We start from the raw sequence: 13183 nt of genomic DNA, 5'->3' as shown, positions 1-13183 counted from the left end.
CAATCAGAGAAAGACAATTATCATACGGTTTCACTCATATGTGGAACATAAGAAATAGCACAGAGGATCCCAGGGAAGGGAGAGAAAACAGATGGAAAGAAATCAGAGAGGGAGCCAAAGCACGAGAGACTCTAAATTATGGGGAACAAACTGAGGGTTGTGGAGGGGAGGTGGATGGGGCTGGGGTAACTGGGTTGTGGGCATTAAGGAGGGCATGTGATTTGATAAGCATTGTTATATTGAATGCTCCATCTGAAACTGATGATGTACTACATGTTGGCTATTTGAATTTCATTTAAAAAATAAAAAAAAATTACTTTTGAGAAGAAATTACACCTAAAATAAAGATACTTTGATTCTGGCCATAAGGAATGTGACCGTGTATAATAACATGCTGTATCTTATCTTTTCCCCCTGAAGACTGCAAAATAAATGTAAGGGAAGTTAAGTTTTGTTTTTGAGTTTTTCAATGATAAATGTTCAATCAATTCGCCCCTTGGGAACTCTTATCATTTTGTTTAGAATTACTTTCAATTCAGTGTCTTCCAGATTCTTACCAAGAAGGTCATTCTGGGGGATCCATTTATACAGCTGAGTATTTGGCCCTAAGGTGTCTGGTTTCTTGCCATCAAATCTCCATAGAACCTGTTAAAGACAATACCTTATTTCATGAGTTGAACTTTGAAGTTCTAGCATGATAGAATTTTAAGGAAATTAAGAGATAATCTAGTGAGACCCCTTTAGCTGAGTGATGATGAGGACAAAATATATTAAAAATGAGGCTACTAAAACACTGGTATAATAAAATACCCACATTTTGTTACTTCTTTTTATATTCAATCAAGTATGAATTTACATAATCATGATGGAGATTATGTAATGTAATGTAATCACATGGAGATTAGACAAATGAGAGTATCAGTGACAAATTCAAGTATTTAAGAAATTTTTAGGCAGTTATTATAATTCTACCTCAAACCAGTGGGAAATTACTAAGATCTACACATGTGTTTTGTTTTATCTATTATAATTACTTTCATCTTCCAATGTAATATTAACCTATTTATTTCTTTTTATGTGTTACAGAAGGGAGTTCACTTATATCCACTTGTTCCATGAGTTATTTTATTAGAGTTTTACATCTTTTGATGTACAAAAAGCTAAATATGCCATCTGCTACTTGTGCAAAATACATAATTCTTATTAGCAATTTATTAATATAAATAATTTCATATTTACATGAATCCAGATTATTATTACTATTTCTTGGTTTGGAAGTTCCTTAAATGTTACAAAGAGCCTGTTGGCACTTCAGAAATAAGTGTAGCTGTTGAAAAATATCCAAAACTGTGATGATGCACAATTTTATTTAACTGATTGTTAACACATCAATGATGGACTACGAAGCATTGACAGCATGGATTAATATGCAATCTATACCAAAACAATTCATTCCCAGTACCAAAATAGATTGATTTTAGAATTCTCCAGCAATCCTCAAACTGGATAATAGTTTACTTTGGTTAACATATATTTGTTATGTGAATGTTCAAGTAACTTTAGATATTAAGCAAACATTAGCATAAGGAGAAACTATATCAGTAAACTAAAAAGTAGTTGACAAAAACCAAAATACTGCAGGTGTTATGTATATATTGAAAATAATTTACTTCTCTGTTTCATGTAGAAAGAGGCATCTAAAACTTTCCCATGCTAGGCTTGTTTCTGGTTGACTCGTTAATATATTTCCATTTCCTTCCTTAATCAGGAAGAGTTATTATTCTGATAAGTTAAAGTCCTTTTGGAACCACATATTACTAAGCACAGCGTCAACTTGAGGGATGGACCCATCTCCCCCCTTTTCATTTATCTTACTCTTTTACTCTTAATAGGGCCCACTCCACCAGTCATGTCAGTTTTTCTCTTTCTCTAAATCATTTAGGCTGGATGAACACCTAGCCATAGCTTGGTGAGCCCTGGCCATCCTTTCTCTGAACAGCATTCTGAATAGAGTTATCTCCAAAATTTAGGGGAAGGAAAAGGACCCTGGAGTATCCGGCAGGTGTAAACTGTGTGGTGATTTTCAGACTTTTATCGGTTCCTACTGAACACAACTTGAAATTTAGCTCCTTTCTGAGAACATCTATGAGATATTCAGTGCCCTTGGAAATCCTGTAAGGAAAAGAAGTGAATGACAGGACAGAATTTGGTGATTTCTGTATCTGTCCATGATACATTATAATAGCAAACTTTACCCTCACCCTGCTAAATATATACCTCCTAAATGTATTTCTTTCTGATCTCAATGTTAATGCCAAAGTTATCGTCAAAACACCTTCTGTACGACTTTAGCATTTGGCATGTATATTTTGCTTATGTCTGAGATCAATTAGAACTATCATAATGGTTTCCGTGTCATGAAGGAAAGGGTAATTAGATCCTTTACACAGTTTAATAGACTCATTAAGTAGTTGTATAGGACTAAGTTACTTTATGTAACCTTTTGTGGAATCTGGGCAAGGGCTGATGCAATCGTATTGGCTCTTTCCTCTGGCATGGTTTTGATCATCGACCCTAGAGTAAACACCACAATACCGTTTTCTCCAGAGCTCTGGACAAACTCTTCCATTTCCTGTGAAGAAAGAATTTACTCCATCACAACAGAGGAACAGCACAGCAAACACTATGAAAAGAATTTCTACAGGGGTGCCTGGGTGGCCCAGTCAGGTAAGCGTCTGACTCTTGATTTCATCTCAGGTCAGGGTTGTGAGATTGAGCCCTGTGTCTGGCTCTACACTCAACAGGGAATCTGCTGGGTATTCCCTCTCCCTCTGCTCCTCTCCTCCCAGCCCCCCTGCTGTCTCTCAAATAAATAAAGAAATCTTAAAAAAAAAAAAAAAGAATTTCTACAAACAGCTAAAGATAGATACCAAATATTATCAAGAGTTATTAGAGTAATGCCTAGTTTTATCTTTAAATTGTGATAAAATACACAAAAAATTTACCATTTAAATATTCCTGAGTATGCAGTTCCATAATGTGTATATTTACACTGTTGGTAACCAATCACCAGAAATTTTTCATCTCGCTAAACTGGAGCTCTGTACCCATTATATAACAATTCCCCATTCCCTCCTTCACCGTCTTTAGTGACCATCATTATATTTTGTATTTCTATGAATTTGACTAACCTGCATACCTCATATCAGTGGAATCATTCAGTATTTGTCTTTTTGTGATTGCCCCCTTTCACTTTGCATAGTCTCTTGAAACATTTCCACGTCAGAGTATGTGTTAGAACTTTCTTCTATTTTATGACTAATATTCCATTGTGCCTAAAAACATTTTGTTTATGTATTTATCTGTTGATGGACATTTGAGTTATACTGAACAGAACTTTTGCTAGTTTTTCCTCAGGATTTAGACCTTGAGAAAGTTACCATATATAACTACATATTTGTAATTAATATTGATATTAGGTTAACCATCAAGTAAGATCTTAGTTTCATCTTATTACCAATAAGAAGGCAGACAAACAAAATGTTGAAGAGACCATAAAATCATTCAGTAAAAGATGATTGTTTTTCAATTATGTCTTAAAGGTATCAATTTAAAACGTATTACATTATTGCTTTCTTTCATGAAGAATATCATCTCATACACTAACAGAATTTTTTGCAATTTTATTTTATTTTTTTATTTTTTTGCAATTTAATACTATGGATGTTTTTCAGATATTAGTGGTTGAAATTATTTGGTCCTTATTAAGTATGCAGAATTTATGGTCCTTATTATATACACGGGATAGTTCTCTTTGTGCTCATTTTGTCAGTCAGCTATAAGGTTGAGAACCCTGTTCTCCCAATGTTCCTTACTGAGATTTTGTCCAGCTTTTGTGTCTGGCAGAAAACACATGTTCTTATAGGCCAAGTAAACACTTTAATGTTGATATCTAAGATATCAAACCTTGGGATCTCAGACGAGGAATGGTGTAAATGTTGGAGTGACAGCAAGTAAACATTGGATTTGCCTGCAGATATCGTTGGGACACACAAACATTGTTGAGGAATGGTCTTTTTAAGCTAGAATACTAGTGAAATGCCTCAGAGCAAATAAAACAAGAAACAGGAATCAGTTACCTTAGGCAGGGGTTTGGCAGGTTTGCAGTGGAGTCCTCCAACAAATTCAAAATTGGGTAGGAGTGGGCGAGGAAATTCAAAATCCCAGTAGGTTCGAATGAGCCATATTTGAGCCTTCCCCATTAACTCAGATAATGTGGTGGGTCTTCCTGAAGGGATAAAACCAATCATCACATCCATAAGAGAAAGGATAAAAACCATATGATCACTTCCATATATGCAGAAAAAGCATTTGACAAAGTACACATCCATTCATGATAAAAAGTCTCAACAAAGTTGGTTTAGAGGGAGCATACCTCAACAAAATAAGGACCTCATACAGAAAACCCATAGTGCGCATCCTACTCAATGGGGAACAGCTGAGAGCTTTTGCCCTAAGGTCAAGAGCAAGACAAGGATATCCACTCTTACCACTTTTATTCCAATTAATATTGGAAGTCCTGGCTATAGCAATGAGACAACAAAAAGAAATAAAAGCTATCCAAATTGGTAAGAAAGAAGCAATACTTTCACTATTTGCAGATGTCATGATCCTATATGTAGAAAACCCTAAAGACTTACCAAAAAACTACTAGAACTCTTAAGTTAATTCATTAAAGTCACAGGATGCAAAATCGATGTACAGAAATCTGTTACATTTCTATATAATTATAATGATGCAGAAGAAAGAGAAATTAAGAAAACAATCCCATTTATAATTGCACCAAAAGTAATAAAGTACCTAGGAATAAACTTAACCAAAGAGGTGATGGACCTATACTCTGAAAATTATAAAACATTGATGAAAGAAATGGAAGAGGATACAAAGCAATGGAAAGGCATTCTGTGCACATGGACTAGAAGAACAAATATTGAACTGTATATACTACCCAAAGCAATCTATACATTTAATGCAATAAAATTTGTATAGACCACAAAAGACCCCAAATAGCTAAAGCAATCTTGAGAAGAAAAAAAATGGGAGCTATCACAATTCTAGACTTGAAGTTATACTACAAAGCTTTAGTCATCAAGACAGTATGGTACGGCCCAAAAACAGACACACAGAGCAATGCAACAGCATAGAAAATCCAGTTATATGGTCAATTAATCTTTGACAAAGGAAGAATTAATATCCAATGGAAAAAAGATAGTATCTTCAATGAATGGTGTTGGGAAAATTGGACAGCTACATGCAAAAGTTGAAACTGGACTACTTCCTTACACCATACAGAAAAATAAATTCAGAATGGATTAAAAAATGAAATGTGAAACCTGAAATCATAAAAATCCTTGAAGAGAGCACATACAGTAATATCTCTGACATCGGCCATAGGAACATTTTTCTATATATATCTTCTTTATGGGAGGGAAATAAAAGCAAAAATAAACTATTGGGACTACATCAAAGTTAAAAAAAAAAAAAAAGAAAGAAAAACAGCCAAACCTCTGCATAATGAAGGAAACAATCAATAAAACCAAAAGACAGTGTACTAAATGGGAGAAGGTATTTGCAAATGACATTTGAGAAAAGGTTAGTATCCAAAATATATAAGAAACTTACACAACTCAATCCTCCGAAACCAAATAATCCAATTAAAAAAAAGGAGAGAAGATAGGAACAGACATTTCTCCCACGAAGGCCTACAGATGGCCAACAGACACAGGAAAAGATGCTCAACATGACTCATCGTCAGGGAAATGCAAATCAAAACTACCATGAGATATCACCTCGCATCTTTCAGAATGGCTAAAATCAAAGCCACAAGAAACAAGTGTGGAGGTTTCTCAAAAAGTGAAAAATAGAAGTACCCTATGATTCAGCAGTTGCACTACTAGGTATCTACCGAAAGCATACAAAAATATTTGTTCAAAGGGATGCATGTACCCCAATGTTTATAGCAGCATTATCTACAATAGCAAAATTATGGAAACAGCCTAAGTGTCCATGAACTGATGAATGGCTAAAAATGAAGTGCTATATTTATACCATGAGCATTACTCAGCCATAAAAAAGATTGAGATCTTTGGGCACCTGGGTGGCTCAGTTGTTTAAGCATCCAACTCTTGGTTTTGGCTCAGGTCACAATTTAGTGGTAATGGGATGGAGCCCCCAGTGGGGTTCTGCGCTCAGTGTGGAGTATGATTCAGATTCTCTCTCCCTCTCTCTCTCATTCACTTTCCCTCTCTCTCTCTCTCATAAATAAAGAAATAAAATCTTTAAGAAAATGAAATCTTGCAATTTGCAAGGAGCTAGAGGGTATTATGGTAAGTAAAATTAGTCAGAGAAAGACAAATACCATATTATTTCACTCATATGTGGAATTTAAAAAACGAAACAAATAGGACTCTGGGATCATGACCTAAGCTGAAGGCAGAAGCTTAACCAACTGAGCCACGCAGGCGCCCCTCTCCTTTTTTTAAAAATGCAAAAAGTACAGTAAAATGGATATGTGGGAAATAGGCACAGCAGAGGATTTTTAAAGCAGCGGAATTACTCTGATATAATAGTGGTGTTTTCGTATCATTCTAAATTTGTTAAAACCTATAGAATGTAAAACACCAAGAGTGAACTCTAATGTAAACTATGGACTTTGGATGATAATAATGTGTCAATGTAGGTTCATCAGTTGTAACAAATGTACCACTCTGGTGGGGGATGTTCGTAATGGGGGACGTTATGCACGTGTGTGGGCAAGGGTTATGTAGGAAATCTTGACTCAATATGCTGTGACTTAAAATTATTCTAAAAATAAAACACATCAAAAGTAATATTTTCACCCTGTATTTAATAAATAACAAAGGAAGGTTAAAACACTTTATCCAGAAAAAAGTTAAAAAAAAATTTTTTTAAAGTATTACAAAGAAACACACAAAGAATAGATATGTAGTTGCTTCAAGAAATTCTCAACGCTTTAATTTGTGGTTATTGACTACGTGGAGTGTAAGGTACTAAATAACGGACCACAGGGTTCTAACTGGCCCTGTCATATAAGTCTTTCCATAATATTTGTGAGATTCAGAGATCATTTTATATTTCATCATTTCACTTATAAAAGACAAATTCCTCTGACTTTGTATTTATACAAACTCACCTTCCAAGGCACTAAGAATTACAACCTCATGCTACCAATTAAAAACATGACTTACCTAGTATTTCGCTGTAAAACCGATCCCAACTCTTCTCATTAAATGTTTGGAACCAAAAGTCAAAATAAAGCACATATATCATATTTTTTACTCTCTCCATGAATGTCATTTGATCACTTAATTCTGACAAAATAACAGGCACGTAGGACGGAGGGAATGGAAGTCCTCCACTATGCTTTTCCAGTGCATAGCCAGGAGAGAAACGGAGACTGTACACTAAAGGTATTTTAAGTAGCTCCGCCAGCAGCTCGCCACAGGGTCCAATAGTATCTGCAAGAACGACATCAAACCTTGATTCTTGTAGTTTTGTCATGAGTTTCCTGTTCAAAACTACATCTTTACAGAACTTTTGAATACAGTCAGAATATTCCCAGAAGATTTCTTGCATTTGTGAAAAATATGCCCAAAATGTATCTCTTGGCAAGTCATATATCCATATGTTGAGCAGTTTTCTGGAAAAATCCTCGAAATCATTTCCAAGTAAATGTGCAGGATAAACCTCATATTTAATAGCAGATGATTTGCTCGGATCAACAAGAATGGAAGCTGAAGATGTCAGAACCGTCACTTCGTGGCCTCTCTGGACAAGTTCATCCAGGATTGTCTTTATATTGATCCAGTGGCTGTAATCTGTGGGCCACACCAGCACCTTTCCACAACTCCCAGAGCTGAAGTAACAGCTCAGCTGTAGCAGCAGCAGAACTGAAATCCATTTCATAGACATCCTGGTGGAATGCAGTGCTTCTTTTCAAATTCCTGTTTCCATCTCCCATTGCTTGTACTTATCTCCAAGGAGAAATCAATCAGTAAGTTAAAGTGTAACTCTTACATTTCAAAGTAAACACAGTATATGAGCAGTCAGAGCATTGGGATGTCAAGTGGAAAAAGCCAAAGGCAGATGATTTCATTTGTATTCAAATGTGTTTAATATTTGTTTGATGCTTATAAGTTCTATCATCTTAGCTAAGAGCCAATGACCTAGCTGTGCAAGTCACATGTCTTATGTAATATATTTTGGAAGGGTGTCAGGGACAGTGGCGAGAGGTCACTGTCTGTAGTGTCCTTGACACAAGAATTAAAGTTATTATACAGGTGAATTATATTTCTAGGATATGATGATTTAAGAGATTGTGTTTTGTTTTGTTCATAAAAAGTAATTCACATGCTATACAAATGTCAGATTTAAAGTGTATAATTCAGTGGTTCCTAGTATATTCCCAGAATTGTGCAACCACATTGATGATCAATTTTAGAGCACTTTTATCACCCCAGATGGAAACCTTTGCCCTCTAATGAAACTGCATTTTCTGCATCTGTCAGCCCTAGTCACCATTTTATCTACTTTTTCATATATATTTTCCGTTCTGAGCATTTCATATAAATGAAATTATACATCATGTTGTCTTTTCTGACTGGCTCCTTTGATTAGCATAATGTTTTATGTTAAAACTGTGTTTTCAGACTTTATTGAGATATCACTGATATAACAGGTTTAAGGTGTACAACATGATGACCTGATTCATGTCTATGCTGTGAAATGTTTACACCACAAGATTAGTTAACACATCCATCACCATATATATATATATTGTAGTGAGGACTTTTTAAAATCTTTTTTTATTACTTTTTTATTAAAGCATAGTTGACACAGACGTTACATTAGTTTCAGGTTACAACATAGTGACTCAGCAAGTCTATCTGCTATGTTATGCTCACCACAAACGTAGGTTCCGTTTGTCACTACACAACACAGCGCCATTACAATAACTTTGACTATATTCCCTATGTTGTACCTTTTATCCTCCTGATGTTCATTTCATAACTCAAAGCCTGTCTCCCACTCCCCTTCACCCATTTTGCTTTCCCTCTCTTCCTCCTTTTCTTTCTTTTTTAGCAACCATCACTTCTCTGTATTTATGAGTCTTTCTTCTTTTGTTTATTCATTTTGTTTTTTAGATTCCACATATAAGTGAAATCATATGGTGTTTGTCTTTCTCCCTCTGACTTACTTCATTTAGCATAATATGCTCTCAGTCTGCCCATGTTATCACCAATGGCAGGTTAACATTTATATATATGGTGGAGTAATATTGCATTGTCTACATATACTACATCTTCTTTATCCATTCATTTATTGATGGACATTGGGTTGCTTCCACATGCTGGCTATTGCAAATAATGTTGCAGTAAACATAGAGTGCATATACCTTATTGAATCAGTTTTTTGTTTTCTTTGGGGAAATGCCCTATAGTGGAATTACTGGTTTTTCTTTTCTTTTTTCTCTAGTTTTATTCTAATAATACAGTATATAATACATACACAAAATATGTGGGGTTTTTTTCATGTGCCCTCGTTTACTAACACATAATCTATTATTTGTTTCATGGATACAGGTCTGTGATTCATCAGTTTTACACAATACACAGCACTCATCACCACACATACCCTCCCCAATGTCCATCTCCCAACAACCATCACCCATCCAACCCCCCTACCCCCCTCCACTCCAGCAACCCTCAGTTTGCTTCTATTTTTACCTTTTTGAGGAACCTCCATACTGTTTTCTATAGTGGCTGTACCACCAACAGGGCAAAGAGTTCTTTTTTTCTCCACATCTTTGCCAACACTTCTTTCTTGTCCTTTTAATTCTAGCCATTCTGATGGGTGTAAGGTGATATCTCAAGTGGTTTTAATTTGCATTTCCCTGATAATTAGTGATGTTGAGCATCTTTTCGTGTGTCTGTAGGCCATCTATTTGTTGTCGTCATCTTTTTCTCCTTCTCCTTTCCTCCTCTTCCTCTCCCCTTTCCCTGCCTTTTCATCCCTCTCCACCTCTTCCTCCTTCCCCCCCCCTCCTCCTCCTCCTCCTCCTCCTCCTCCTCCTCCTCCTCCTCCTCCTTCTCCTTCTTCTTCTTCTTCTTCTTCTTCTCCTTCTTCTCCTTCTTCTCCTCCTCCTCCTCCTCCTCCTCCTTCTTCTTCTTTTCTTCTCCTTCTCCTCCTTCTTCTTCTTCTTCTTTTCTTCTTCTTCTTCTAAAGAAGGTTCCATGCCCAGTGTGGGGCTTGAACTCATGATCTTCAGGTCAAGAGTCACATGATTTACTGACTAAGCCAGCCAGGCATCCCTTCATCTATTTGTTTTCTTTGGGAAATATCTATTCAGATCCTCTGCCCATTTTTTAATTGGATTATTTCATTTTTCGGTGTTGGTTTGTGTAAGTTCTTTATATATTTTGGATATTAACCCCTTATTGGATAAGTCACTTGTGGTTATCTTCTCCCATTCGGTTAGTTGCTTTTTTGTTTTGTTGATGGTTTTCAACCCTGTGCAAAAACTTATTTTGGTGTAGTCCCAATAGTTTATTTTTGCTTCTGTTTCCCTTGGTTGAGGAGACATAGCTAGACATTGCAAACAATGTCAGAGAAATTGCTGCCTAGGTTTTCTTCTAGGAGCTTTATGATTTCATGTCTTTAATCCATTTTGAGTTTGTTTTTGTGTATGGTGTAAGAAAGTGGTTCAGTTTTATTCTTTTACATGTAGCTGTACAGTTTTTTCAGCACCATCAATTGAAGGGACTGTCTTTTCCCCATTGTATATTCTTACCTCCCATTAGATTAATTGACCATATAAGTGTGGGTTTATCTGAGCTCTCTACTCTGTTCCACTTATCTGTGTGTCTGTTTTTGTGCCAATACTGTGCTGTTTGGATTACTGTAGCTTGTAGTATATCTTGAAATGTGGGATTGTGATATGTCTGGCTTTGTTCTTCTTTCTCAAGATTGCTTTGGCTATTCGGGGTCTTTTGTGGTTCCATAGACATTTTAGTTTGGTTCTGTGAAAAATGCTATTGGTGTTTTGATAGAGATTGCATTGAATCTGTAGATTGCTTTGAGTAGTATGGACATTTTAACAATATTACATCTTCCAGTCTGTGAGCACAGAAGATCACAATCAAATGATTGGGTCATTTTTAATTTCTTTCATCAATGTTTCACATTTTTGAGTAGGTCGTTCATCTCCTTGGTTAAATTTATTCCTAGTTTTTTTTATTCTGGAAAACTTTTTATCTCTTTTTCCATTCAGAATGATATCCTTTCCAGGTAGAGTATTCTTGATTGTAGGTTTTTTCCTTTCAGTATTTTGAATATATCACGTGTTCCGGGAAAGGGAGGTATTTGCAAAATGACCTCCAAAGGCCAGAGGAGTCATAAGACAGAGTAAAAAGGCTGACAAACCCAGCTTGACAATAAATGGTTTATTAAGGGGACTTATGGACAGAAACATGTCTTGGGTGGCTGCATATAGATCTGTGCAACCCCACTTCCTATAAGACCTGCTTTTATAGCTCTAGCGGCTGGGGAGTATATGTTGATAGACCACTGGGGAGGAGATGTTAGAATTATAGTCTAAAGCAGATGAAAGATATTATGCCCCAAGCGTGTCCTCAAGGTTTGGTTAAACAAAAACTGTGACCAGCTAACATAGTTTACTTACGAAAACACAGCTTTCTCACTAAGACTAAATTTCAAGATCTCACCTCTCTATGTTCAGAAATCCAAAGTTATGTCATAAACTTTGCCCATTCCCAACAGTTTTCATGCTTTTCAAAGCTTTCCTTGAGATCATCAACCCAGGAGCCAACACCTTAGAATGATCTTCCCTTGACTTCCTTCTCAAATCGTAGTAAAATCCTGTCAAAGAGCTGGTCTCCCTTCTTGTTATATCAAATAAACCCTCCTTTGCTTGATCAGGTTTTAATTTTTTTGGTATTCTTTTGAGGAGTCGGCTGTTTACTTATATATTCAAAAAGATCTGAACTCCCAACAGAAATCCTTGAATCAAGTGAAGGAATCTGTAACTAAGCTTCTTGAATTTGTATGTCACTCTGTGTCCAAATGTAGTTGTTATTAAACTGACCCTTATTTCTTCTTGTACAAGAATTCCTGTGTCTTTCATGAGTTAAAAATATAAAGGACTTAAAACCTGTCCTGGCAGAGAGTAAATTCTCAAGTAATATTTGTTGATTTCCCCTTTACACAGGAAACATAGAGGAAGCTCCATACATTTTTGTTTTTTTTTTTTCTTGTTTCAGTATTTTATTTTATTTTATTATTTTGTTAATAATTTTTATTTTGTTATATTAGTCACCATACAGTACATCTCCAGTTTTTGAGGCAATGTTCCATGATTTTTAGTATTTTAGAACGCTGCACAGGTTTTTCTTATTTCACTCTCATTTGGGAATACCGTTCCATTTCTAAGTGCAAAAAGACATTTATGCACGTAATATGATGGCACAGGCAAAATAAGCTTATGAACCACTAACGCACTGTAAGAAATACGAACATTTTCGCATTTTGTACCAATTGCTGAAGAATGTCACTTATTCTTGCGTTCTGATCATGGCTCTATTGCAAGGTCCATAGGTTGACCATAGCGCAGCTTTTTCACAGAATTAGGTGGGCGTCTACGGGAAAACGAATTGTTAGGTCAGAGAAAACCTTGCTAACATCGACGCCGGTAAAGCCACTCAGATGCCAGGTGCAGTGTGATGTCCCGTGTGTCGGTGGTCGGAGGCAGCCTATCCGCAGCGTTCGCGTCACATGGGGGCGGGGAGGGGGCCTTGCGGCCAGTCCACGGGGAGCGCCAGCGCTAACACACCAGGCAGCGCTCGCCCACTTCTGTGCTCAGTCGGAGAAGCGCCCGCGTGAGGTCTGCACGCTGGTCACGCAGCTTGTGAGCCAGTGCCGCATCCACAGTGGCTTTAGGACATGATCACATCGACACAGCACAGAACTCAGTTCCCACTTAATATTCTGCGTGTTCTATCCACAGTCGTGCAGTAAAAGTTACAAAGGGTAAAACATTTAGATCTTCTCTTGATACCATTTTATAAGTTCTTTGATCCAGGCATCA

At 36.4% G+C, this 13183-nt stretch overlaps 1 protein-coding gene across 1 annotated transcript; it reads right to left on the bottom strand.

The window, feature by feature from the left end:
* Window positions 1-324: 324 nt before the first annotated feature.
* On the bottom strand, window positions 325-8247 carry LOC125283436 (UDP-glucuronosyltransferase 2B31-like). Its single transcript, XM_048224820.2, has 4 exons — window positions 7269-8247; window positions 4140-4288; window positions 2501-2632; window positions 325-645 (listed from the first exon to the last, which is right to left on the bottom strand). Exons 1-4 carry the CDS (start codon window positions 7990-7992, stop codon window positions 481-483), a joined length of 1170 nt encoding a protein of 389 aa, XP_048080777.1. The 5' UTR covers window positions 7993-8247; the 3' UTR covers window positions 325-480.
* Window positions 8248-13183: the final 4936 nt, after the last annotated feature.

This window comes from Ursus arctos, unplaced genomic scaffold (assembly GCF_023065955.2).
Source record: "Ursus arctos isolate Adak ecotype North America unplaced genomic scaffold, UrsArc2.0 scaffold_70, whole genome shotgun sequence".
In the NCBI taxonomy this organism is placed as follows: Eukaryota; Metazoa; Chordata; class Mammalia; order Carnivora; family Ursidae; genus Ursus; species Ursus arctos.
This window is presented reverse-complemented; position numbering and strand designations above follow the sequence as displayed.